Here is a 27,596-nt window from a genome sequence, read left to right as displayed (position 1 = left end):
TGTCAATGTTTATATTTTATTTAACTAATTTTCATATCATATCAATTTATTTAACAAATTATTTATGTACAATTTTAATTAATTTTTATGGGCTTACTGCAATAGTTAAATATAATTTTAATTTTATTGTTCTAGAATTTAGTGTTAAAATTTAGTTATTTAAATTTAAATATTTAGTTTTATGAATAATAAAGTTTTAAGACTGTTCGTAAGGTTGAACAGAATATCTAACCGATTTCTGGTTAACAATATTCTCATCTGAAGTGTTATGTGATTTTTAGTTTTTAAAATATTATTAAGCTAAAAGTATATAAATATAGTTTAAAAATATGTTATTACTTGCTATTATCAGATAGATAATAAATAAATTAATTTCATTTGTCTTTATGGTTAATACTTGTTTTATTTGTTATGTATCTTGGCTTTAAATATCCTCAAGTGGTTATATCAGTTTTTGTGTAGTATATTTATCAAGGAAAAATATTCATAACTATTAAATACACATCATCGACTACATTTAACACATTTAACCGTTTGTAATATTGATTAGCTTAGAATATTTTGATCTCCAGTACTCTTAGTCAGATAATATAATATGTATTTAGTGAATTGTTTATATTTTATCTTGCTATAATTATTCTGCAGTAATTCAATTTATCTATATTTTTTTTTTTTTGTTATGAACATTTGTTTTAACAAAAATAATTTAATTATACTAAATAAATTGATTTTACTGAACACAATTTACTTGTTTATTTTATTTATTAATGTTTTTACTAAATTCTATATACTATAGTACATGGAACATTGTATATGTATATGTAGTTAAAGCTGCCTAACACAACTAAAATTTCTCAATAAATTTATGAACAATTTCTTCAAAATATTCTATTGTATAATAATTATGTTTTGCCACTAACACTCTAACATTGTAAAAATTTAAATATATGCTTTAGATTTATGACTGAAAAAGTTATAAATCCATTTTACGAGTATACAATAATGAATTAAAAATTAATTTTTTTTATAATTTATAAATTTAAGAAAAAAGTTCATATTTATTCATTTATTTATACTATATTTAGGAATTGATAGTTGATATATCTTTTAGTTCTATTACTTCCAACTAATTTTCCTTACATCAGATCTTTCTTAGTCAGGCAAAACTGTCCCTTTTCGGTTAAGTATAAAATCAATGTAAATAATATTCTGGCTTTAAGAAAAATTGTTGCTGAAAGTAGGTAGATAGTCTTTAAAAGACTTTATCAACAAAAAAATAGGGATTTCTTGATAAGTTGATTACAATGAATCACTTTTAAATTAAATAATAGATGAGAGAGTAGAATACACTGAGAAGAAATGTTCGAAGAATAAGTTCAATTATTTCTAGGCTTGTAACTGAAGCAATTATTTTCATTTGAATTGCGCCTTAGATTACCTTCAACATTCCAAGTCACAGAAAGATTTCTTGAATAATTGTATACATTGAGATGAAAATTAATTGATTGTCTATAATTTTTAAGAGCACCATTTATTAAGGATATAAGATTTTTAAATTATTTTGTGAATTAGTTCGGAAAACATGAATAGTGAATAAATGATTTTTAAATAAAAAAAATAACATTAAAGAGCATCATTGAATATATTTTTTGCAAATTCAAAATATGAATATGAGAAAGTTAAATCCCAATTAAATGAGGATAAGAAATTTACAGCATGACTATTAATGGTATTTTGAAATCTACTACATAATTAAGATTTTCAAATTTTTGCGGCTTAAAAAAAATCAAGGAGAGGGTATACATCACAGTGACATGTATATAACCTGATTAATGTAATAAAACCATTAAATCTAAAAAAAAGGACTTTTATATATTTTTGGCAACAATGTATGTATTGTCTGAAAACAACTTACTAATTTTATGTACAGACACGACTCATGAGCAATGATAAACATCATTTACAAACTATGACTGATATTACGAGACTATAAAACATACATGTGGTTTATCATACAGTATGAATATTGCACTGATCATAGCAATTGCTCCATAATAATGCGAAAATATGTATTTTGTATTTATATTTTAAATACAACAGATACAATGTGATAAAAAGTAAACTGTGAACTAAAACTTAATAGTACAATAGATAAAATAATTAGATATCACAGTAGATATTTGTTCTCAGGTTTTATTTTCATTAAAAAGATTGTCCACGACATCACCATCACCTCCATTAATGTACAATTCACGTTTGAGTTTTTCACATACTTCTTTTTCTAAAATACGTAATAAATATATGAATTAAGGATAATTGAACAGTATAATGAACTAAGTAAATATAATAATTGTTAATAATGTATGTAAAATTTATGAAGAAAAGGATATTATCAAGACCAATATTGTTTTGTTGACAGGCTAAAACTAATAGTGCAGCTCTATAAACACGGTCACTATTGATTAAGATTTTCAATACATCATTAAATCTTTTTAACGACAGCAATACCAAAACAGCTTGTTCCTACAACATATACAATTTATTCAAAAATAAATTAAATTTTTAATTGAAGGCTCAATAAATATTTATTACTTTTAAAATAATCCAATAATGTTTATTATTTTTTGTAATTATAATAAAATAATCAAACACTATAAATTATTTTAATTTTGAAGTATAAACAAAATTATAATAAATTATTTTTAATATAATTCAATAAATCTTTCATTATTTAATTATAGTTTAGACTATAATAATTATAAATACCTGATTTCTATTAGATAGTAAATGATCAGCCCAACTTTTTAAAACTGTATCAAAATCGTCTTTTGACAATGAACACTTTGCTAACCATACCGCTTGTTCCCATCGATTGTATGATATAAGATAGCGGCAAGCTTGAGATCCTTTGCCAATCATGCATAATAGTTGAATACCTGAATTAAATAACCTTTTCAAAATTATAATTCATCTTTAGTATTAGTTTAAAACTTTACCTTCATCGATTTTATTTTCTGCAATGAGATTAGCTGCTACCAATTTAATTGTACTTTGATTAGCAGTATTAGAATCCACAGTAGCAATCAAACAAGCCCTATTAATTAAATATTATTTAAAATGTTCATAAAACAATATATAAAAATGTATTTACTTCAGTGCGTCTGTATAATAGTTTGGATCATTCACATTCGTCGCTAAAAGCAAGTCTAATGCTCTTGTTTTCTCTCCAAGTAATATAAATTTATCAGCAACACGTCTCATGTGCATATAGTCGCCACTTTTCCATTCATGTAATAAGACTCGTTCTAGTTGTATTTTCTAAACATTACCCATTTTTCCTTATTTAATAATTCAAATTTGCTATTACTCAAATATTAATAATACTAAAACACAATTATATATAATAGAGTGTTACAATTATTAATCTTAAAAATATTTATGTAACTAAGATATCAAGCAGATTATGATTAATGATTTCTTGAATAAATAAATTTTTTTACAATCAACATTTTAAGTTTGACTATCCATGAAAACACTGTTCTATTCTATGAAAAAAAAATCTCATAAAAATACTATGATATAAATAAGAATAACTTATTTAAATAGTTTGCTTATTATAATTTTGAGTATGACTATTGGCTACTTTAAAATTTAAAAAGATATATCTTTTAACTTACTCTGTATGTTTCACAGTCGCACACAACATCATAACAAGAGTCTAAAGGAGGGACAACACTTGTAGCATAATCATCGCCCGCCATGATATAGTGAAAAGCCACTGTCCAAAATTGAACTTCATTCTTTAGTCCAAGTGATTGACATACTATTAAAGACCGTTCAGCTATTTTTGTACATAATTCTAATTCTGTCCATGGTAGAGAATGACAGGCGTTTTTAATAACTTTAAAAATATAAAAAATATTATCTACAACTAAGTGGATCAGATTCAAAATTATAATTAATAAGAATTTGTTTTTACTCACGAGATAATTCATAGTTATTAAAACCAAGTTCTGTGCTATAAACTTTTTTACAAGTAGCTGAAAGCCAAAAATAAAACATCTTACATAAATCACGATCTAAAATTGCAGGAGGCCCCAGTAAATCTAGAAAATAAAATAATAATAATCATGTGAAAAAAAAAGTTGTATATGTTTTTACACATTACTGTATAACAAGGTGCATTAGGAAAATATGACAAAATTACATTGGAATGTATCAAATAATTGTGATACATACTGTAAATAAATATATTATAATACTTCAGCCCACTCATTAAACATACCAACATAATAGGTTTTGATCAATACAAAATGTTTTACTTTACTCATGAGCCAAAGTATAATAATATTATATTTAATATATATAATTATGTTAATATTATACCATCAAATTCATAGTTGTATATTGAAGAGTAAGACTTAGTAAGCTTTAGGTCAAATACTCTTATAGAATGATCATTAAACATGATTACAGAGTGTTCAGCACTAGCCCAATCAGCGTCCACAACTTGTAACTTTTTATCCATCTTCATTGTAGAAATTATTTCAATGGATTGAGGAGACTAAAAATAACATACAGACATTTTTATAACTATCACACTTATCAATGACAATTATAGGATTTTTTTTTTTGAGTGGTCTTCAAAATTAATCATATTATATTATATTCATATCATATAATTTTGTAAACACAAAATGAAGATTTGATTTTAGGCCTTACACACATAACTATCAAGGGAGGCTTGATTCTACCACTGTCTCTTATGTTATTACTATGTGTGTACTGTACACTCCACACCAACATTTCATTTAATATGCAGGTAATATAATCAATTACTATAATTTTAAATTACACTGTACGGAATACTTACTCCAAAAACATTGAAAATGTCAATGCCATCTGATGATAGACATAAAAATCGAAAATTCCCAGCACCCGGTGCAAATTTTAATTTTCGAATTTCCAAACGGTTAATATGTTGTTTTTGTTTGTCCATCTGGTTACTTAAATCCCACACAAATAAATTACCATCACTGTCTGCTTGAAGTGCAATGTTCAACTTACATGTAAGGTATACAGGAGGTTTTAACAAAATCTAATAAGAAATTGAAAGATAAATAAATCATTTTTTATTAACAGTTTTTTAAACTTACTCCAGGCTCTATCATAGTACCAGGCTTTAAAAAACTATTTGAATCAATTAAGAAAGCATAAAGATTGCCTGTTATATCAGAAATCAACAAATGTTCTGGGTATTTTGATCCATTTTCATTCTCTAATATTATAATAATAACACAGTTTAAAATTAATGAAGTTCTTTTCATTTTTTTTTTAGATTTAAAATAAACAATTTTATATATTTATGTACCTACCTTCAATTATAGTAGTAGTTATACTATTTTTTTTCCCTTTTGACAAGTTACATTGAACCCATTCCTGAAAAAATGTATAAAAACTATTGATTATGAATATTAATAATTTATACTATAAAAATAATTACCATGCAAACAGCTGGTGGAAATCTTTTCGACATTTTACTTAACAAAGACATTGTTTTTAAATCCCAAATTTCAACTGGTCCATCTTTAATGCCAATTACAAAATACTGTCTAAGAATTTGAAACCAAATAATTATAAAATTTAATTTTGTGTTATTAAAACAAGTACTTACTTTAAAGGTGATACTTTTACAAATACTACATACGGCTCATCTACTTTATTTATACGGACAGGTGTAGACTGTCCACACTGAATATCAGTTACAATAACTTGACTCTTAGTATTTAATGTATATGAATAAAATGACCAAGAAATTATGTAGCGCTGACTGATCCATTCAATACCTCTAACATAATATTTAAATATGATTTTATAATCAATTTGATAAACTGAAATATTATCATTAAATTATTATTTATAGCTTACCTAACAGGATGAGAATGTACATGATATTCTTTCAACATTAATCCTGTAGCCAAATTAAAAATTGCAATGTTTCCTGAATTTGTACCTACAGCTAAAAGAGGTTTGTATTTAGCTCTTGTGGCTGATGTTAGTGGCGGACAATATTTAATAACAGTTAATGTAGATTCTAGACTAGGAAGCATTCCTCGAGGATATAAACGTACTTTTGGTATTAAGCCTTGATTCTAAAAATATAAAAAAAATTATTAAAAAGAAATTTATTTTTATTTTATTTTTATTTATTTTAATTACATCGTTGAACGATGGAAAAATGTTACTTAATGCAATTTTGTGATTATCACGTCGTCCAAGATAAAATGAAACATCATTGGATGCAGCCATAATTTTTTCGAGTTCAAAAAACATAATCTTACCCAAACTTAATAGTATTGCTATATTTAAAGAAATAGAAATAATAAAAAAATTAATAAATTTTTTAAGTATGAAATTAAGTCAATACAAACCACAGTGTTTTTCAGTAATTGGACAAACTGCTAAACCAAGAACTTTAGAATTTTTTGTCTGTCTGATTATTTCACTTTGTATTCTATGTTCATACCACAAATATGTATCAGAAGATGATTCTAAAACATAAAACAAATAATACATGGTATACTATATAGTATATATACACACATGAAATTACCATTGCCAGTTACAGCTACAGGAGAAGCATCCATGGGGGACATCAAATAATTTGCTATAGGTTTACGTCTTAATTTCAATGACAAACTTCCAGATTCTTGTAAACAATATATAATGTCACGTTGTCGACAAGAATAAATCTAAAAATTTTATGAATACTATAAAAAAAAAATGAATAAAGTTAATTCATTTAAATATATCACCTGACAAAATGGAGAGAAAGAGCGATCTATACTGATAACACCAACTGTCATACTAATATATAGGTCAAGAATTAATATATCATGTTGATACATTAAAATTATATGATTTTGTAGTGCACGATGGTATGTAAATTGAATGCATTCAGAAACCGTCAATGAAGGATCCATTCTTGATATAACAAAAATAAAAATACATATTTATATCATTCATATTCTAGAAAAATACAAAAGTTCTCACTTAGGTTGACTTTCTCCTAATACTAATCCCTTCATCAATCTTTTGAATCTAGTTCTAGGTCGCGTAGATTCTTCATTTACAGTTGAATTCTCACCAGCTGCAGTATTTGATATATAAAATTTACGTCCATTACCACTAAGTGCTGTTTTACGTTCAAAATTGTCAAAAAATAATATACATTCTGGACACAAAACTAGAAAAATATAGCTTGTAATATAATTAAATCAAAATTAATAGCTTATGAAAAACTTACAAGCAATTTTATTTAAATGAAATGGATCAAAAGCAAAACTGTTGATTGTATCACAAAATGTTTTTTTCCAAAGTCGAGTACCTTTACGTACATCTAATATAGAAAATGTGTAAGGTGCATGTAGAACTCCCAATAGCAAATCATTGTTTAACGAGGATGGCACCCACTCTAGTCCTGATGGTTAAATAATGTAAGAAATCATGATTAACAATTATATAAAAGAAACATCTTACCATTAACTGGTTTTGCTTGCTCTGAGTCAATCCATGAGATACATCGACCTCGGCATACGTCCCATAAGGCAATATCACCTGTACAATCTGCAGAAACTAATTCAGATGATGCACCAGAAACAGAATCATATGGAACCCATAAAAGCTGAAAAATGTTTTCTAAATAACTGTATTATACATTTTAATCATTGACTAAAAATTATTGTATTCAATGTAGAATGCAGTTGAAATAAATAGGTGATATAATGTCAAAAATATTAACCTTTTTAATTAAAGATTTGTGATCAGTGAAGCATTGGACTGGAATGACTTTAGCTGTATCAACAATTACAACTAGATTATTGGACCCATAAGCTAAAAGTCCATTTTCAGACCTATAAAATAATTTAATTAACATTATAAATATTAAAATATCCATACAACTTAAATTTAAATCAAACAAATTTGAAACCAACAAAAAGTTTGTCACATAAACACAACTCTTGAAAAAAAGTATAAAACATAACAATTTGAAAATAATGATTACCAATCTATGGCTCCTTTATTCAATACATGACATTGATTTGAAAACGTTCTAGGAGCAGTCATGTGAAGTCTATTAGATTGTTCGGATCCCGTGGAATGTCTCTTGTCTTTATTGGTCTCCATTGGAATGAAAAATGTATATAAATAAAATTAAAACTATAAAATAAACTCTGAATAATTAAAAACAAAACAATACTAAAACAAACGGGAATAATACAAAATTTAAATATACTGTATTTAATATTAAACTTTTAAATTATAATATTGTTTATCGTGGTTTATTATCTTATCGTCCACAGCAAATTAATAATATTGTTCTGTGCTAATACGGACGGTATACGACAATACGACGTACACAGGCACATAGCCTCGGCATCACAACATCTTCAAACAGTCGCGGTGGTGGCGGCGCAGCTGTGGTGTATTTACTATTTACTATTTTTTATTAATTAATATATTTGATGTTTATCCGTTTCGATGATCACAGCTGCTGATAACAGTTGCAGATAAAACATACGCGTTTTGATTTTGTGGAACAAAAGCCCATTCAGAATTCCGGACCAAAATCCAAGCGAGATTCTGTGATAAGACGTCGTGTTCGTGATAACATTGTCAATGGCGATAACACTGGATGAGGCGGTTGCCAACTCATCCGGTGGGTTTTTAACCTCAAATGATGACGTCATGTTGCCGGCTTGTCACTGTTTACGGGTAAATAATAAATATAATATAGTTTATGTTTCATAGTTTTACTTACGTATACGGTATACGTGTTCAAGTAGCGTTGCTACCATAACTATAGAATAGAGATTAGAGCCAACTCGCCCGGTCTGAAAACCGTGAAGTTGGAAATTAACATATTACAATAATTCATTAATAGTATACAACGATGGTGGACGGTCACCTGTAATCTTCGTTCTGCGGTGCGTCAGATTTGTCCCATCCAACGATCGCGATCCATGTGAATAAACTTCTATCCCGCGGACCCTGATGTTAATATGAAGACGTTGCTCACCAACCCGGCCGGATGGAAAAGTCTCATCACATTCGCCATCCTCTTCCTGGCATGGGTGTCTGGGTTCTCTGCCCGGCTGTTTGCCGTTATACGGTTCGAGAGCATCATCCACGAATTCGATCCATGGTGAGTCTTGGCGAACCGATCCACCTACAGCCACAGACATACATAAATACATAATATCCCAGCATTCATGGTGTCATTAATTCACCACCACGATTCATTATTACAGGTTCAATTACCGTGCGACAGCGTACATGGTCGAACATGGTTTCTACAATTTTCTGAACTGGTTTGACGAAAGAGCATGGTACCCGCTTGGCAGAATTGTCGGTGGCACAGTCTACCCAGGACTGATGGTCACGTCCGGTGCTATACACCATGTCTTGCATGCGTTAAATATTCCTGTACATATCAGAGATATTTGCGTATTTTTGGCACCCATATTCAGGTAATGGATATTAGGTTGCTGAAACTATATAGTATTATACAATATCCTTAAAATTAATCTTCATGTTTTCATAGTAAATTTATTATTTTTACAGAAAAAAATAGCTAAATAAAAGTATGTTGTTATATTTACCTATTTTATATTTTCATCTTTAAATCAAACTAAACGTTTTGAAACATAATATTATTAAACCTATTTACAGAAAAATGATTTTATGATGAATGGTAGTTTTGGTTATAGTTTCATACATAGGTTAATATAACTAATGAGAATTGACTAAAATACAACTCTGTAAACCTCTTTAATATCTAAACCTAACCTATCTGTTATTGTGTTATAATTACAAAGTAATTTATAGTTATAAAGTTTTATCGAGGTTTCATTGTGTTAGTGATCTTCCGACTTTCATTTAATTTCTTCTTTATACTTATTCTAATACATTGAGCATTTGCATATTAGCAATGGAGAAATTAGCTATTAAAAAGACCTTGATCAGATGAAATGGTTGCAACACCATACTTAAGTTAGTTTAAACTTTATTTATTATTAATTAATGGATTATATTTAATAATATATTAAATATGAGTTATTATTGTTTTTTTTTTTTTTTTTTAATAATTGGACCAAATGCACTTAAGTTTTCTATGGACTATAAGCATTGCCAAAGAATTTTAAACTATATATTGTTTATGATAAATTAATATTAATATTTCTCTTTTTTTACGTACTTAATTAAATGTTTAATATTTGTAGTATTTATCTATTTTGTTTATTATAGTGGGATGACAGCAATATCAACATATTTCTTGACTAAAGAACTTTGGTCTCCGGGTGCTGGATTATTTGCATGCTGTTTTATTGCAATTGTACCTGGTTATATTAGTCGATCGGTAGCTGGAAGCTACGACAATGAAGGAATTGCTATATTTGCTCTACAATTTACCTATTATCTTTGGGTAAGTAATCATACATTTTTTATACAGTGAAATCTCTTTATAACGAAACTCTTTACAGCAAAAAAAACTATATAAAATAAACATGACATAATATTGATTGGTTTGCTTTATAACCCATTAGTCAATTCATTCTCTATAATGTATGGTCACTCTCAATAACGAAACAATATTTATGTTTCATAACACTATTTACCTGTTAAGTATTATAAATTATAAAAATAATTGGCAAAGATGCCGAAATTTCCAAGAACGATTACATTCTTTCATTATTTACTTTTAATATCGTAATAATACCATTATTATATTCATTTTATTATCAACGTAATTTTTAACAACAATTTTGTTTTTTTTTAAACCCTCTATTACAAAAACACTAACGAAAGAAATCTCTTGGTCCCTTCAGATTCGTTATAAAGTTTTCACTGTATTTAGTCACCTTAAATTAACTGGTTATTTTGCTTAAAACTGTTATATATTACATTAAAATTAAAAATATTAAAAAAACATTTATCTATATGATATGAATTTAAAAATTCTAGGTAAAATCTATCAAAACTGGTTCAGTTTTTTGGTCAGTGCTTACAGCTCTTTCTTATTTCTATATGGTAAGTTGTTGATGGTAATCAACCAAAAAATCTAGGGACATTAAGTCTGAATTGAAAAAATTTGACTACATTTTTCAAGTCTTACAAAAAGTCCAATAATATAATTTAATAAACATAGTCATATAGTCAATACAAAAGTATGTATTTTTTTTTTCATTTAGTGAATTGAATAATTTTAATAATTTTACTTTTTGTTGGGCATTAAAAACTTGAGTCTAAATTTTTTATCTGGAATTTATTATAATATTAAATATTAATACTAATAATGTAATTAATTATTTAGGTATCAGCTTGGGGTGGATATGTGTTCATTATTAACTTGATTCCTCTTCATGTTTTTTTATTGCTGATTATGGGCCGTTATTCATATCGTTTATTCACAAGTTACACTGTTTTTTACATACTTGGTTTGGTTTTGAGTATGCAAATTCCTTTTGTTGGTTTTCAACCAATTAGGACTAGTGAGCACATGGCAGCATCTGGAGTATTTGCTTTAGTCATGGCTGCTGGGGCATTTAATTACATTCAAACTCGTATCACCAAGGCTGAGTTTAAATTTATTTTTATATTTGCAACATTAGTTACGTCTGGTATTGTACTACTGGCTGTAGTTGGTCTAACTTGGGCAGGAGTCATTGCACCATGGAGTGGAAGGTATGTTTTTTAGTTTAAACAATCAATTTAAGTAAATATCAAAAATACTCAAGTACTATCTCAAACTTAAAATATTATGTTGATACAATTATTGTTTTTTCTTTTTAGATTCTATTCTTTATGGGATACAACATATGCTAAGATACATATACCAATTATTGCATCAGTATCTGAACATCAACCGACAACATGGTTTAGCTTTTTCTTTGATCTCCATATACTTGTTTGTATATTCCCAGCTGGACTATGGTATTGCATTCAAGAATATAATGACGAGCGACTTTTTGGTATGATTTATTATAGCTTACTAAAAGTCAAAGTATTCATTAATTTTTGTTTGTTTATTTAGTGGTTTTATACGCTCTAAGTGCTGTTTACTTTGCCGGTGTTATGGTCAGATTAATGTTAACTTTAACACCAGCTGTATGTATTCTTAGTGGTATTGCATTTTCCAAAATTTTTGAAAATTATTTAAAAGAAGATAGTTCAGTAACTAACAATGGAACAAAAGCAGTTGAAGAAAAACAACCTGTAAAAGATAAAACACCTTCTAAATCTTCACAAGTAATTACATATATTTTATAAATTTGGTTGTATATACTCAACGTGGAATAAGAATTTACCTGGGCAGAGGACTAAAATAGGTTTACCACGCTCAGGTTGTCGCTAGTTGGCTAAAAATAATGAAAAGAAATTGATACAGCCCAACTATGACGAGGTTGATGTGGAGAACCAGTCTGCCACTGGCGCGATGGGGTGCGTTCTTATTCCGTGGAGAGTATAGTTATTTATATACTTATTCTTTAATATCTTCATTTTACCAAAATATATATCTACTAATAAATCCATTTAATATAAGACACTAGTTATTTAAAAATCTATTAACGTCTGAATACATTTTTTTTTTCATAATTTTGTGTCATTTAAATCCCTACATTTTTTCTTTTAATTGCTTATTCCAAAGTGAAATATATAAAGGCACCTTATAAATGTTACTCTATTACTCCACTCATATAAGCTTAAAATACTTATAACTAAATACTTACTATAGTTTAAAATTTGATTTTTACAAATCTAAAAACCTCAAATAATTTCGAAATATGATATTAAAAATATAATGTGTCTTTTTTGAGGAAATTTAGTATCAACTTTGTTATAATTAATATTTAATTATTAAACCAAAGTTAAATTGTTGAGTTTTTTTGTACATTTAAATTTTGGTCACCTTTATGTCTGGTGGATAAGGTGTATTATTATATAGAGTGATAATTGTGTGAATTTTCATTCTTAAAATATTTGATTTCAATATTGAAAATTTAAAAAATAAAAATATTTTGTTTTTTTTATCATATGGTACCTACAGGTTATTTTCTTTTACCCACATATTATACAGGAATAATGGGATAGAAGTCTAATGAATTATTATAATATATCACTAAATTTTACTTATTTATTTTATTGTAGTCATCAAGTTCTGGCTCCGGAAAGAGTAAAAAGAAGCCACCAACAATAGCTTCATTAAACAGTGACAATAGTAATGGAGAAGGTGTTGGATCAAATATTAGAAGTATTGTGACTATTTCTATGTTACTCGTCCTAATGATGTTTGTTGTTCACTGTACATGGGTTACCAGTAATGCATACTCAAGTCCTAGTATTGTTTTAGCATCATTCAGTAATGATGGGTAAGATATATGTTTAAAATATAGTTTTGAATTATTGCTATCTATTATTTTCTTTAAAACATACTAAAATTATAAAATCCCTTTACAATTTCTTGATTAGATCTCGTCAAATATTGGATGATTTTCGTGAAGCTTACTATTGGTTGTCCCAAAACACTGACAATGATGCTCGTGTTATGTCTTGGTGGGATTATGGCTATCAAATAGCTGGAATGGCAAATCGCACAACATTAGTTGACAATAATACTTGGAACAATAGTCATATAGCACTTGTTGGCAAAGCAATGTCGTCAACCGAACCAAAAGCATATGAGATAATGACATCACTTGATGTTGATTATGTCCTTGTTATATTTGGAGGTGTAATTGGATACTCGGGTGATGATATCAATAAATTCTTATGGATGGTTCGTATTGCTGAAGGCGAACATCCAAAAGACATAAGGGTAAAAATAATTATAAACTTATTATTATTTTATTGACTTTTTTAAATTGTAAAATTGGTTTTATCTAGGAATCTGATTATTTTACTGAACGTGGTGAATTTAGAATAGACAGTCAGGGCTCTCCAACTATGCTCAATTGTTTAATGTATAAACTTAGCTACTATAGATTTGGTGACTTGAAGGTTTGTATAAATATCCATATTTTTATGTCAATTGAAAAATAAAATTGTTGTGATTTACAGTTGGATTTTAGAACACCTGCTGGTTTTGATCGTACGCGTAATGCCGTTATAGGTAATCAAAATTTTGACCTTACCTATTTGGAAGAGGCTTATACTACTGAACACTGGTTGGTCAGAATATACAGGGTAAAAAAACCAGATGAGTTTAATAGGCCACGTATACCAGTTCTAGAAAGAAAAATTCGTAATCCTGGAGCATCTGCTATATCAAAAAAGGTACAAACCTCTATGGAATTGTTTATATTAGTAAATAATATTTAAAAGCAAGTGTTTGAAAATGTTATAAAAAAAACTCGTTCAAACATACTATATATCAATTACAAATTAAAAAAAGTATTTTACTAATAATTAAAAACTAATAATACTTGATACAATTTTTTTTTCTAGTCTGCTCGCAAGAAAAAAGGTATTATTCAAGGCAAACCTACAGTTGTAAAAGGTAAAAAACCTAAAACAACCAACTCATACACAAATGGAATATAATATTACCACTCAAAATGGGCGCCATAATATGTTGTTTATTAAATGTATAATTTATATTTTTGTTTTTCATTTACACAAAATTATTGTTGTTTACAATAGATATGACAAAAACTTGAATGCATCTTATTTTATTATTTTTTTTTTTTTTATTAGGATGCACTTATTAAATATTATCAAGTCTATGGTCTATTTGTATATAATATATACATTAATATATTGTTACGTAGACTCTACTTAACTATAAATGGTCAGCACTGAACTAAAATAAAAATAATTATATTTGTTTTTAAAAATATTTTTATCTTTTTTTTTTTTTGTTGTTTTTATATGGTTGTACAATTTTGTAAATTGAATTTCTAGAGAATAAAAAAAAACATTTAAAAGGGGAATATATAAATTAAAATAAGAAATTATTTTGTTTTCAATAATTTTTACTTGTTTTACCAATGTTTAGATGAGTTTCCTATTTAAAACGAATCATATGCCAAGCCAGATAACAAGATAATCTTTTATTATTAGACAAAAATACTAAGTAATATACAAATGTGAATAATTTGTAAAATGCCCTTAATACACCGATATATCTGATAATTTTTTCAAATACCTTCATGTTTCACTGTTTTCAAATGTACAATAATCAATATTATATCATTATCCGCATACGCGAAAAAAGCAGTAAGGCGAATTAAATATGAATATCCCAAATATCCTTTCTTAAATTTATACTGATTGAACACGGCATATCGTATAGACAATATAGGTACATTACCTTTTTAGTAAGAGACGCACTACTTAATAAATTATAATTATAATATTCAATCGCCTTACCCTTACCTTTATATCGCGTTTTTCGGTCATTATTCTACAACTGTCACTTCAATTTTAAAATATAACTTAATCGGGTATTAAACAGTCTAAACTGCAATAAATTATAATATCTAATCATTGATTATAAATACTATAAATCGCTCACCAAATGGTTTTTCGTCGGTCTTCCAAAAAAATGTCACTACATGGCAATAAGGAATTCCAACACTAATATTTTCGTATTTAATTTCGATCATTGACATATTTATAAATTATAAAATATAGTCGTTAAGTTCAATGAATGAAGGGTAAAAACAAGTTTCGTCGTTTGTAGTAATATGTATATTATTGTCACCGTCGTCTTATTGCATAATCACAGGTGATTAGACTGTTTAGTGTTTACTATCTATCTACATTAAAATTTATAAACTATCAAATTATATTACTTGATTACTTTACATTATTAATTATGTATTTAGTCATTACTCACTAGTCATTTTAAACACGATTAATCATTCTGAAAAATCTTTAATTTATCAGCCTGTTGAATTTCTTTGTTATAATAAAGTTTTGATATAATCCATTTACATTTTTTATAAATTTTAGTTCTGAAAAGTAATTCTGTTATGTATAAATAATAATCTTTGAGCAATGGTAGCATTGTTCATAAGTTGAGTGATTATATTTTTTTTTTTAAATAGCAAGTAAAATTTTTTATATTATCATGAGTATTGATGAAAGCATTTTTAAACCTTCTGTATTAGTTAAGATATTTTCAAATATATTGAACGTTATTAATAATTAGTTTTGGTCATTAAGATCTTTATCTATAGTTAAATTTGGTTGACAATCAACGCGCTTAAATTTCTCAAGACATTTATTTGCTAATAAATGCATAGTTTACCCTGAGAAATAAACTATGTATATTGTCTAAAGAACAAGGACTGGCTTATGATGAGCTGTCAGAAATTAAATTTTGTTATTGTTCATCTACAGTGGCGTACAAATGGGAGACGGAATAAATCTTCCTCCAAAGACGAAAAATAATCCTGTTTTTAAATAGTTACAGAGTGAGGAATTAACATATGTATAAAATGTAATCCACATCTCCCCATAAGAAAATTAAGTATATATATGACCAGTGGCGTCATCGAAATCGATTTCTATAAAATTTGGGTTTATAGGGTTGGTTGAAGTATCTTTTAGAACATTAACTGTCAACAATTCATTGTTATCTTCTTCACCCACTGCAGTTTCATTTATCTGAATATTTATTTTCATTAAACTGTAAGAACATACATTTCCAAAACAACATCTAAAATTGCGAGCTATTGGATTTCTATTATGTCCATTTTTTTGCCTTATTATTGAAAATACATTTTTCAATGAATCTTGGGTTAATCGATTAGTCATAAAAAAAATCTATCATCAGTTCTGACTCATATAGTTAAAGCAACGCAGTTTAAGTCCAAACTATTCCAGAAAAAGGCTGAAAGCAAGTTGTGTCCCAAATATTGAATTGTGTCATTAGATTTTTTCCCGGTTACACGAATTGTGTGCCTCAGATTTTTTCGGGTTACACACAAGTTTAGTCTAACTAATATAATTTAAAATTAAAAATAACTACACAAATAATTTTAATAATATTACATATCAGGCAAAAATGTAAATATTTTTATAAATTCGCATTGAAAAATTTATCTATAACAATATTAAAGGTACTTACCTATTTTTTATATTATATTTTACACAAAAAATAGTATTATTATTATTATAAAAATATTAACTTAACCTAATAATAATCAATGTGGTTTCGTTTAATTAGGTAATGTAAATAAAAAGTAAAAATAACTACCTATATAAATTATATATTAGGCAAACATTTAAATGATACCTATCGTTTTTATATATTTTATACATATTTTATTTTTGTGTAAAATTTCGTTTTGAATTTATCAGCACACAACTTGTGTAAAACTTCATAAAACAATTGGGACACAACTCGTTTACTGAGAACAAAATAAGTTCATCTCCATTTTTAGATTTTCTATTAATAGAAGGTTGTTTCTGCCGCTTTTTATGAGGTGTGACATGTCGTAAATAAAAAATAATTTCTATCATAAGTTGTAATAAATGGTTCATTTTCAGATTCACCTGAAATTGAAAACATCCGCCTATTTTGGGTACTCTGGTCATAAATAATGGCAGATCCAAGTTTTAATATTTTCTGAACCAATTCCTTAATGATCGATATTAAAATGTCACCTTTGAAACCACTGACTGTGAAATGGTAGTTTAATGGAATTTCCCAGTTTACATATATAACCTACAAATCATACGAAATACGAATCATAACCACAAGCGCACGGGATTCAGGCTTATTTGATATTCCAAGTAATCTAAGATCTTTAAAATTTTCCACTTCGTCTAATGATTTATAATCAATGATATAATCCAATAATTATTTTTACTCACCGAAATCAGATATATTTACAGTACTACCTTTTACCAATGCTATGATTATGTTTCGCATGCAATGATATATTTTATTCTGTATATAAATATATAATGTGTATGTATGTATAGCGTGAAAGGCGTCTTGGGGTGTGAAAATTCTTTACAATTTATGCACTCCCCCAAAATTGTATGTTTAGTTGCGTTTATCAACGGAGTAACGGACATTGCTAATAGTATGGTGCGTTTAAATTCGGGAATACCATGTTCTGAGTTCCTAATTTGGACTCTGGACCATAACACATATGAATATACAATAGAAAAATGATAATATATTTCTAGTCTGAATGATGACTTTCATACTATAGTGGTCTAACAATTCAACGAGTGTGCAAAATTCTTTATTAGGAACCTATAGTTTTAGTCATTAAATAACGCTGTCATATACGTTTTTTAAATATTCTGAACAGACCTTAACGGATTTCGTCGAAGATCTTTTGTTTTTTTTCTTTTAGAGGATTACATATATTATCTGATATATATGTCGCATCCACTTAGTGTAATCGTATTTTTCACGAAATGGAAACTCTTATTTTACACTTTGTGTAATATTTTAAATTCATTACATCAATAGGTAACTTTTTGTGTTATGAAAAAATACAATCAGTTTAAATTAAGTTTAATTTTTAATCTATAACATTTATTCATGATTATTATAATTTTTTATAATAATAATAAATAATAAATTATTACTTATTACTTATTTTTACAAATATTAGAGTTATGGCAACGACTGTTACACTTTACAGACGCTTTAAAACAAGCACATCGTTTTGATTAACATTGGCGTTTACAAATACAACTTAAAAAACCTTGTCGTCCAGAAATATGAAATGTTTTAACAATTAATTACATTTTTATTTTGGCTGCTAAGATTTCTTCAATTATTAATTGAACCTCATTTTTAGTAGGTGGTTTTTTCCCAGGTTTGTCTAAGTAGTAAGCATTTATTATTTAGTAAGTATTATTTTTCATGAAATTCAGAAAATTAAGCAAATTCCATTTTATATAAAATAATTATTTTGTAATAATTGGTAATATACGGCTCGCATCAAGTCAGAGAACGTACTGGCATCATATAAAAATAAAAATAATATAATATAAAACTTTTCCAGAATGCCATAGTCGTATTACACTCATACAATTGATGCGATTATTTATTAATAACATATTAGTAGTACAGTATAGGCGTGCGCAGACCTGAATTTCGGGGGTGCCTACAATTTTTTCGGGCCCTTTTCTTAATTTGGGCCCACTCTTAAAAAGACATGAACATATATTAATAAATTATAATGCACGAATAAACATTACTTACATTATATCACATATTAATCAGTGGTATTACTAGTACCAAGTAATATAATATATTTCATTAGATAGTTGGATCTAAAATCTATTTTAACTGCAATATTTATTTATTATGTTTACTTTTGTGTCAATAACATCTAGCTGTTATAATCATAATAAGTTTTACCACGCAAATTTAAAATAGTTTACGTTGTATTATTTTTTTTTATCCCGAAACATAATTTTTTTTACGACATATTTTAGAAAAAATACCATTTTTATTCTAGTAACATGAGTTAAAATACGGATCCATATATATATGCTATAGGATTTAAATTGTAGGACCCCAATTATTTGTCGGAGGTGCCCAGCCTCACCCGGAACGCCCCCCGTGCGCACACCTATGTAATATAGTACTACAGTAAGTTCTATAATACTTATTTAGTATCTTAAAGCTTACAATTTAAGGGTACTAGATTCGTGTTATCGTATCAATGTTTTTATTTCGATTTCACAAAAAGTTACCTATTGATGTAATTAATTTAAAATATTACACTAAGTATAAAATAAGAGTTTCCATTTCATGAAATAGATAAAATATATGTCCATTTCATGAACTAAAATTTTACTTACACAATATGATCGTAGTTCATGAAATGGATATCCATTACAATCAAGTACGAGCATTTTAAATTTACAATTGTAACTCTTTCATCCAAGAGCCTAAATAATAAACTTAACTTTTTAATAATTGATCAATTCACACTCATATTGTACACAAAAGTTTAAAATTTAAAACTGATTCTAAATGTAAAATTTAATATGTTATGAGTTGGTAAGTTGTAGACAACACTGAAAAAATGTGGGTGGGGTGTCCTCTCAAGAAGAAATTGTACATTATACAACGGTTTTAGCACATAGCAAGCTTAATTCAGTTCAAAGTTTGAGTTTAGCCAAACTAATTCTGTAGCATTAGTTTTAATACTAGAGTAACTCGATTTACTTATATTATCAAAGGCACCTTGATAAACTTTTATTCATATTTTAATTTTAAAGTTAGTTAACAATATAGTGTATAAAATATAACAATTATTTTAGGACATGCATAGTTGAAGGAGAGAACTAATTTAACAAATAAAATAACAAAACAATGAATTTGTTTCATGAATGTGTTTTTAACCACAAGCAAAAATAATATTTTCATTATTCAATTACATGAAAGAATAATTTTATCAACAAAATAAAGTTAAAACAAATAAATTAATAGATAATATACTTAATGGCTATATAGGTAAAATACATTAAAATATTTACCAGTTTTACATGCATTTTTTTAGTTTCATATAGTCATAATTTTAAACATGCAGTAAAATATTTTAATATAATTAAAAAATATATATATATATTATACATATATTTTAAATATATTTAATAATTTATGTTCAAAATTTAATATTTAGTGTAAAAAATATTGAATAACATAACCTAAGTTATTTTATATAGAACATCAAAACATTTATATTTAAATTAAGAAAAAAAATTATTATTTAGTATATTCAAGTTATACCCATTATACTATTATGTTAAAGATTGTTATAATATAATTTAAATGAGAAAAAAACAAATCTGTACAAATCCACATCTCAGAGTATGTTTATGTTTATATTTCATGTTCAAGACCATCTCCTTCGGTAACCAAAGCTCTCTCCAAAATAACTCTACCTTCTTTATAGCGCTGATTTTCTTCCATGGCAAATTCATATATCCATCCTAACTTTGTGTCACAATTTTTACAGGATACATCTCGCACTATATGACGACCAGTTAACATTACTCGATCTTGCACATCACTATGAAACAAGTTAAATAATTTTCAGATTATAACAGAGACAACATAAATAAATATGTACCAATGTATCTAAGTTTAATAAATTAAATTGCTAATGGTATATAACTAATAAGGTAATGACAGTATATACGATTCAGCAGATAGGCGCCAAGTTTTAAAAAAATTAATGGGTGCGCCTTGGTATCATAGGCATAAATGTACAATTTGGGAGATGGGACTTAGTCCCTGTAAAATCCAATATTCTAATGGGTGCCCAATACCCCATAATAATTTCAATGGGTGCCTGAGCCCCCGAGCACCCATGTACATGGCGCCTATGATTCAGCATGAATTTTTTTACTCGATTCAGTGGTGGCTATCTTATCATTAACAACATCCATGAGAACATCATAATGTATGATTACATTTTTTATTTTATTTCACAATATCACATAAATAATCAAAAACTTAGTATTATAAGGTTAAAGATTTAAGGATTGTTTTTTCTAATGACCTTTTATTGACATCAATATAATGTATAACAAAGCCTTATGAGTATTTGGCTTTTAAAGCCATAATTGTTGGGAATTTAATGATCTAGAATGTTTATATATTTAATACTTTTCCATTGTCTGATCAATTTTATAATATAGATAACGATATTAAATTCATATCAGGATTATCTTATAGCTAAATTGAAATGACTTCAAAACTAATTTTTATGCATGTTAGCATACAAAGAAAACAAACAGGAACTAACATCAAAATAATTAAATAATGAATTGGGAACATTTGGGAATTTAGAAGACGATTTATAGATTTATGCTGACTTCATACGTATATTATTATTTATATTAATTTACCAAAAGTACTCTGCCTACTGGGAAATTTATTATTTTAAATAAAATAAAATATTTTAATATTTCAAATGTAATATAAGCATCAAGGATTCAATATGTTCTATACACCTTGTACCAAATATTTTATAAGAATTTTGTTATTTTAGTATAATTCATAGAACAATTATTCATTAGTATTTTGTATTTTTAAATTTCAAAACCAACAAAAAACCCAAATAATTTATTATAATTAAATATATATTATATATTAATTATTATAATTTATTAAATTAAAATATGTTATGTTATTATTTAAAATGATTAAAGGGTAAGATAGTTAAAAATATGTTTTAAAAGTTATTATTTTTAAAATATTTTGAGTTATTTATACAAAATATCACTAACTTAATAGTACAATAATACCTCTAATACAAAATAAGTTTTATTAACAATTTTTACTTTTGTAGATTTTTCTGCAGTAATGTTGCAGAAAATAAAATTTTCTTAACCTAAGCAATACTGTTTTTAAACCTGAATAATACAGTATAACACTAATGTTTTAAATCAGCAGTTTTTAAACTGTGTTCCATAGTCTTCTATCAGTGGTATGGCCTGGGCACATAATGTCAAGTATACATATTTATAAAAAAAAGGTATTTGAAAGAAAATGGACAAAGGAGTTAGTCTTAAAGTTTTTCATCAGGGGTCTGTATTATATAAAAGGTTAAGAATTGCTATCTTATACCATAACATAATTGCTAATAAAAACAATGGATTAACATAATAATTTACAGATTAACCTCTTCAGTAATTTAAAGATCAAATTAATGAATTTAGTTAATTTTCTAATGTAAAATTAGTATATAAAATAAAATTAAAACTTTTTAAGAATATCTATTTATCATTTTATTACCTTATAAACTAGTAACACCATACCTATAATTGAGGTTTACAACTTTGTTGAATAGAAATGCTCGACCTGTTGCACCTGTGAATCTGGTACTAATCAACTCATCACGATTAGTCAGATTTGTGTCGCACGCAGCACACGCATACAGTCGGTCACCGCCTACGTGATCAAGGAATATTCGACCCATAGGGACTGATTCGACTAGTTGGACTACAAAAAATGGCAAACAATTAGAATTATTTCACTGTTTTTTTTTCACCTAGTACACTCTTTAATTATTAAGTCAGTGTTTAAGATCAATAAACCTAATGTCCTACCCCTATTGGTCGTAGCAAATTTGATTTAGTATATTCGTTATCCAATAGGTTAATGTGTGTTCGTGACAGTTCAACAAAATCGTGATTGAAGCTTAAAAAGTATTTTTCTTTATTTTTAACAACAGAATTAAGTTGATCTACGTGAAATAATTGCACAGGAATGAAAGTGAATAAACACTATCGGTTATCGGTTTAATACAGAAATTTAAGTTTAATACGATTATTACGTACAAGATGACCAAACACGAGAGTCGGAGAGTGTAAAACTGAGACGCAATAAACATTAAATAATAAATTACGTCTTTTTACTTTTTACTATTATTTACGTCTTTTTGTGTTTACTTTCGATCATTCAGCGTAATCAACTGTTGTCAATCAAAATCAGCTGTTTTCCGAAACAATAACAACGTATCAGCTGACTTCTAAAGGTCAGGTAGAATCGTTGTGATCTGTTATAATTTTTAGATTATCTAAAAAATACTAAAACTAAATAGACGCAGAATAGATAAATACCTAATAATAAGGGGTCGGGTTTTTATGATTTTACATACCTATTTGTTTCTTGTGTATGCCATTAAACTATATAATAAGTGTTTAGCATTTAATTAGGAGCAAGATTTTATTTACGATTTAAAAAACACGGAATTCATAAAAAAAAAACAATTTATTTTGCATAAAAAGCATAATATTTTAGGGGTCGAGAATAATAAACAATATTTTTATTTTTAAATATTTTACTAAAGAAAATAATAACTACTATGCAACATATTATTTTTATGCATTACTTATGAACCAATTGATTTTTATCATAAACAAAATAAAGTAAATTAAATTATTTTAACTTAACTTCTAAATCAAATTGATTAAATAAATTTAAACTGAATAAATTTTTTTTTTTTTTTACATAATTTATTAAAAAAAGAATATATTGCATTTTTAAGGAAAGAAAATATCATAAATTTATAATATTTTAAAAGCTTAGTAAGAGAATATATTGCCTATTTTAAACAATATGAAGCTGTCATAAGCCGTGGATTATAATTAATAATAGTGTACACGATATATTTTATTATATATTATCAATGGTTATTATTATTTATTATTTCATTTAATTACTTAATGACTAAATCGATGACAAAGTATTGATTATTCAAATTAATTTATAGAAAATTAGAAAATAATAGCTCCGATACCTACATTATTACTATATTATCATTAGTCAGTTCTTACGTAATGCTTGGGAAGCCTTTGAAAATTTGTAATTTAATATGGCCTACAGTTTAACCTCTCCTTCTTTTGTGTTTCGAATGTTGAATGGTAAAATATTGATTAAAAGATCATTCTGTTTTTTAAGCTACCACTCAGACTTACAATTATTCGTCAAGGTAGGTTAATATTAATTTTTTTCAAATAAATTCTAAAACATTTTTAGTCGTGGATTCTTCATATTTTGTGAAACAATTACAGTATTATGATCTATGAGTAATCTATAATAATCTATAGAGAGGTATCCATTAATTCATTATTATTGTACTAAAAATATGTATGTATTTAATTAGAATAGGATCTAGCTATTTGACTGTTCAAGTATCAATTATCTTTATTTTTTAATATTTTTATTTACTTACAAATGGTTCACTATTAACAGATACAAAAAAAAACCTAAATACTTTTTAGAGTATTTAGATTAAATTCTGATAAATTAACTGTAGAGTAAATATAACAATTAAGTACTTATCGTTATCTTGTAAAGTGTGAATTCTGAAATTAAAATTTAATTGATATAGCTATCTAATTTTAAACATATAAAATTGAAATACCTATTGTTAATTATTGTTTAACTATTATTAATTTTCAAGTTAAAACAATTTAAATAATTTTTGTTCTTTTTTTTTTAAATGTTTTGTTTCATTAATATTAATATTATTAAATACAATTAATTAATGTTCATTATTTAATTAAATAATTATATAGTGTTAAGAGGTAATTTAGAATTTTTTTGTAGTTACCTAACTAAAAATTATCCAATTGAATAACTTTTAAGATGTAAATTTATCTAATAAGTGAATTTAAATTAAACTTTTTTTTTATTATTCTTGGTACAGTTTCAACAACTTATGTTATTAGTTTAAAACAATATTAAATAGAAATGCTATATAATATGTTTAAATACAATAGTTTGGTTGTCCTAGATTAAGTTGTACATATCAAATGTGTTTGAGAAATGAGATGATGTTTTGATGTTATCTTTTATTGGGTTAAGGGCTTCAAAGAGGTTGTCAGATATTCTTACGCTTTTTTTAGTTTTCAATGTTTTTTTATAATTTTGACAATACATAAGGTGATCGACTGTAAGAGCCAAGAGGTTCTCCACATATTTGTTTCATTTCTTCACATAAGATGACCATGGGACATTTTTGAGTAACCTATACCTAGCCCGTTTATAATTAATTCATCTTTGCAATTGAATGAATGGGTTTAATCAAGTATATGATAGTATTTTTAATTTCTCTGAATTTGTTATTTGATATATGCTACCATTTGAATTCCCATAAGTTAGTACAATAGTTGCTAACATTATTATAAATCCGAATAATTGAAAATTTGGTTAGATTAAGCTATTTTATTCAAACAATTTTAAAGCCCATTGTTGTAAATTACAAAATATTGTTTTTGACATTTTCGCAACTAAAAAAAAAATTGTATTTAAAACGTTGAAGAACATAAATATTTATATACCATTTCACTTCTATTATTTCTACACTTTTTTACTATTGCTGGTAAGATTTAAACAACATTTAGGACTTACCTACGGTTTGAACTCTGACAATTTTAAATACCTCCAAAATGTTAAGCTAAATGGAACATCAATTATTTATTTTAATTTTAATATAGGCCACAGTCTAAAGTACAGAATATCAAATTAAACATAATAAAATATAATACAATTATGAGTTTTTAAAGATGTACATGTCTTAAATTATATGTCGGTAATCATACTATATATGGAATGGATAATTGTTAGTCATTTATTTTGGCTAATAAATAAAATAATATAGAGTATGTTTTTAAATTGTATATGAATATTTTTTTTTATGAATAGATAGTATTCACATTTTTTAAATGTTTTAAAATCTTTGCATAATAATGATAATATAAAAAATATAGCAATAGTGTTTACTTGACATGATAATCCCAAAACAATCTGATACTGGCTAGTAGTGGTAGGGTAACCGATAAATACCTTTCAAATTCATTAGAATTTAAAAATAAATTATTTTGTATATTTTATGTGCTTAGGTGATGACTGTGGTAAATGTTACAATTGTATTTTTTGCTCAAGCTCGTGAATTATCTAAAGTTAAGAGTACAACTGTTCAATTGCCACAAACCTTATTTGGACACGATTTACGTTCCATGTTAATAGATCAATTTAATTTATTGTCAATAGGAAATATATTTATATTAGCTGTAAATGAGAGTTATATATCTGATGATTTGCAAATTACCTTAAGAGAAAAGGACACTGTGGCTGTTATCCCACCAATAAGTGGAGGTATTAAACTAGTTAATAAATTTAATTCAAAACAGTTTTCTTATAAAACTAGGATTTCTAGTAATTGAATTTGTTGTCAGGTTAAAAAAAATGACTGATTTAAAAATTCTGAATTCTGAACTGGACATTGGCTCTGCTATGAATTCTGTCAACTTGCCGCAATGTGGAGCTATATCAATATTTGTTGGAACAACTAGAGAACACTTTAATGGGAATAAAGTAAAAACATTATATTATGAAGCTTACGAGTCAATGGCATTGAATCAAATGAAAAGTATCACTGTGTTGACTAGACAAAAATGGCCTGAAGTTGTGAACATTGCAATACATCACAGGTAATTTAAAGAATTGATAAATTACATTGATAGGTTATATCTTAGCTTTTTAAGTATAATTAATATTGCCTGTTTAATAACCTCTATTCTATACAAGGATTGGCGAAGTAAAAGTAGGAGAAGCTGGTGTAGTGATTGCTGCATCATCTCCTCATCGCAAACACGCTCAAGAAGCCGTATCATTTATACTTGACAGACTAAAAACTACAGTTCCCATTTTTAAAAAAGAACAGTACGAAGACGGCAGTGGAGTATGGAAAGCTAATGAAGAATGTGCCTGGAAAAGTAACAATAATGTATCAAATTGTTAAATGTTAAATAAAATTAATTGGACTTTATCTTATTTGGATACTTGATTATTTAATACTCAAAATAACTATAGTGAATAAGTTATAATGGTGAATTGAGTTCAGGAATTATATATTATTCACATTAGTGACATTAGTATACATTCAAATTATATTAATTATAAATAAATAATCTTTGAGCTCCTACAAGCTGCTATAAATATATACGTAATATATAAGTAAAAAAATTGTTCATAATCGTAATTCATATTACTTCATGACCATTAATAACACAAGAAATATGTATTAATCCCC

The 27,596-nt window shown here is 26.5% G+C and overlaps 4 protein-coding genes across 10 annotated transcripts; 2 read left to right on the top strand and 2 right to left on the bottom strand.

Annotated features, from left to right (window-relative positions):
• Window positions 1–1,851: 1,851 nt before the first annotated feature.
• On the bottom strand, window positions 1,852–8,531 carry LOC113559428 (WD repeat-containing protein 11-like). 2 transcript variants are annotated; one of them, XM_026965250.1, is made up of 23 exons: window positions 8,066–8,187; window positions 7,802–7,913; window positions 7,540–7,684; window positions 7,307–7,480; window positions 7,054–7,246; window positions 6,816–6,984; window positions 6,614–6,752; window positions 6,432–6,551; window positions 6,220–6,359; window positions 5,929–6,152; window positions 5,675–5,848; window positions 5,504–5,612; window positions 5,376–5,439; window positions 5,157–5,278; window positions 4,874–5,098; window positions 4,387–4,564; window positions 3,984–4,106; window positions 3,678–3,901; window positions 3,152–3,318; window positions 2,997–3,094; window positions 2,767–2,936; window positions 2,391–2,523; window positions 1,852–2,290 (listed from the first exon to the last, which is right to left on the bottom strand). In XM_026965250.1, exons 1-23 carry the CDS (start codon window positions 8,185–8,187, stop codon window positions 2,187–2,189), a joined length of 3,429 nt encoding a protein of 1,142 aa, XP_026821051.1. In that variant the 3' UTR covers window positions 1,852–2,186. The 2 variants fall into 2 exon arrangements, with proteins under 2 accessions (XP_026821051.1, XP_026821052.1); XM_026965251.2 differs by lacking the exons at window positions 1,852–2,290; window positions 2,391–2,523; window positions 2,767–2,936; window positions 2,997–3,094 and having other exon boundaries at window positions 3,159–3,338; window positions 8,066–8,531.
• A 275-nt stretch (window positions 8,532–8,806) lies between these two features.
• On the top strand, window positions 8,807–14,718 carry LOC113559429 (dolichyl-diphosphooligosaccharide--protein glycosyltransferase subunit STT3B). The gene is made up of 12 exons (XM_026965252.2): window positions 8,807–9,205; window positions 9,312–9,530; window positions 10,309–10,486; window positions 11,026–11,091; window positions 11,375–11,745; window positions 11,854–12,032; window positions 12,095–12,309; window positions 13,210–13,430; window positions 13,531–13,876; window positions 13,945–14,058; window positions 14,119–14,334; window positions 14,506–14,718. Exons 1-12 carry the CDS (start codon window positions 9,063–9,065, stop codon window positions 14,599–14,601), a joined length of 2,364 nt encoding a protein of 787 aa, XP_026821053.1. The 5' UTR covers window positions 8,807–9,062; the 3' UTR covers window positions 14,602–14,718.
• Window positions 14,719–20,743: 6,025 nt separating this feature from the next.
• Window positions 20,744–23,415, bottom strand: LOC113559107 (protein yippee-like 5). Its single transcript, XM_026964702.2, has 3 exons — window positions 23,104–23,415; window positions 22,813–22,996; window positions 20,744–21,059 (listed from the first exon to the last, which is right to left on the bottom strand). Exons 2-3 carry the CDS (start codon window positions 22,971–22,973, stop codon window positions 20,870–20,872), a joined length of 351 nt encoding a protein of 116 aa, XP_026820503.1. The 5' UTR covers window positions 22,974–22,996; window positions 23,104–23,415; the 3' UTR covers window positions 20,744–20,869.
• Window positions 23,416–24,297: 882 nt separating this feature from the next.
• On the top strand, window positions 24,298–27,337 carry LOC113559106 (molybdopterin synthase catalytic subunit 1-like). Of its 6 annotated transcripts, XM_026964697.1 has the most exons (4): window positions 24,357–24,488; window positions 26,555–26,659; window positions 26,740–26,994; window positions 27,092–27,337. In XM_026964697.1, the coding sequence occupies exons 3-4, from the start codon at window positions 26,750–26,752 to the stop codon at window positions 27,303–27,305; spliced, it is 459 nt and encodes a 152-aa protein (XP_026820498.1). In that variant the 5' UTR covers window positions 24,357–24,488; window positions 26,555–26,659; window positions 26,740–26,749; the 3' UTR covers window positions 27,306–27,337. The 6 variants fall into 6 exon arrangements, with proteins under 6 accessions (XP_026820500.1, XP_026820498.1, XP_026820499.1 ...); XM_026964699.2 differs by lacking the exon at window positions 27,092–27,337 and having other exon boundaries at window positions 24,298–24,488; window positions 26,404–26,659; window positions 26,740–26,880; XM_026964698.1 differs by lacking the exon at window positions 26,555–26,659 and having other exon boundaries at window positions 24,388–24,488.
• Window positions 27,338–27,596: the final 259 nt, after the last annotated feature.

The sequence above is a fragment of the Rhopalosiphum maidis genome, chromosome 1 (assembly GCF_003676215.2).
Source record: "Rhopalosiphum maidis isolate BTI-1 chromosome 1, ASM367621v3, whole genome shotgun sequence".
NCBI lineage: Eukaryota > Metazoa > Arthropoda > Insecta > Hemiptera > Aphididae > Rhopalosiphum > Rhopalosiphum maidis.
The sequence above is the reverse complement of the archived record's forward strand: the minus strand, read 5'-3'. Positions and strand labels throughout refer to the sequence as shown.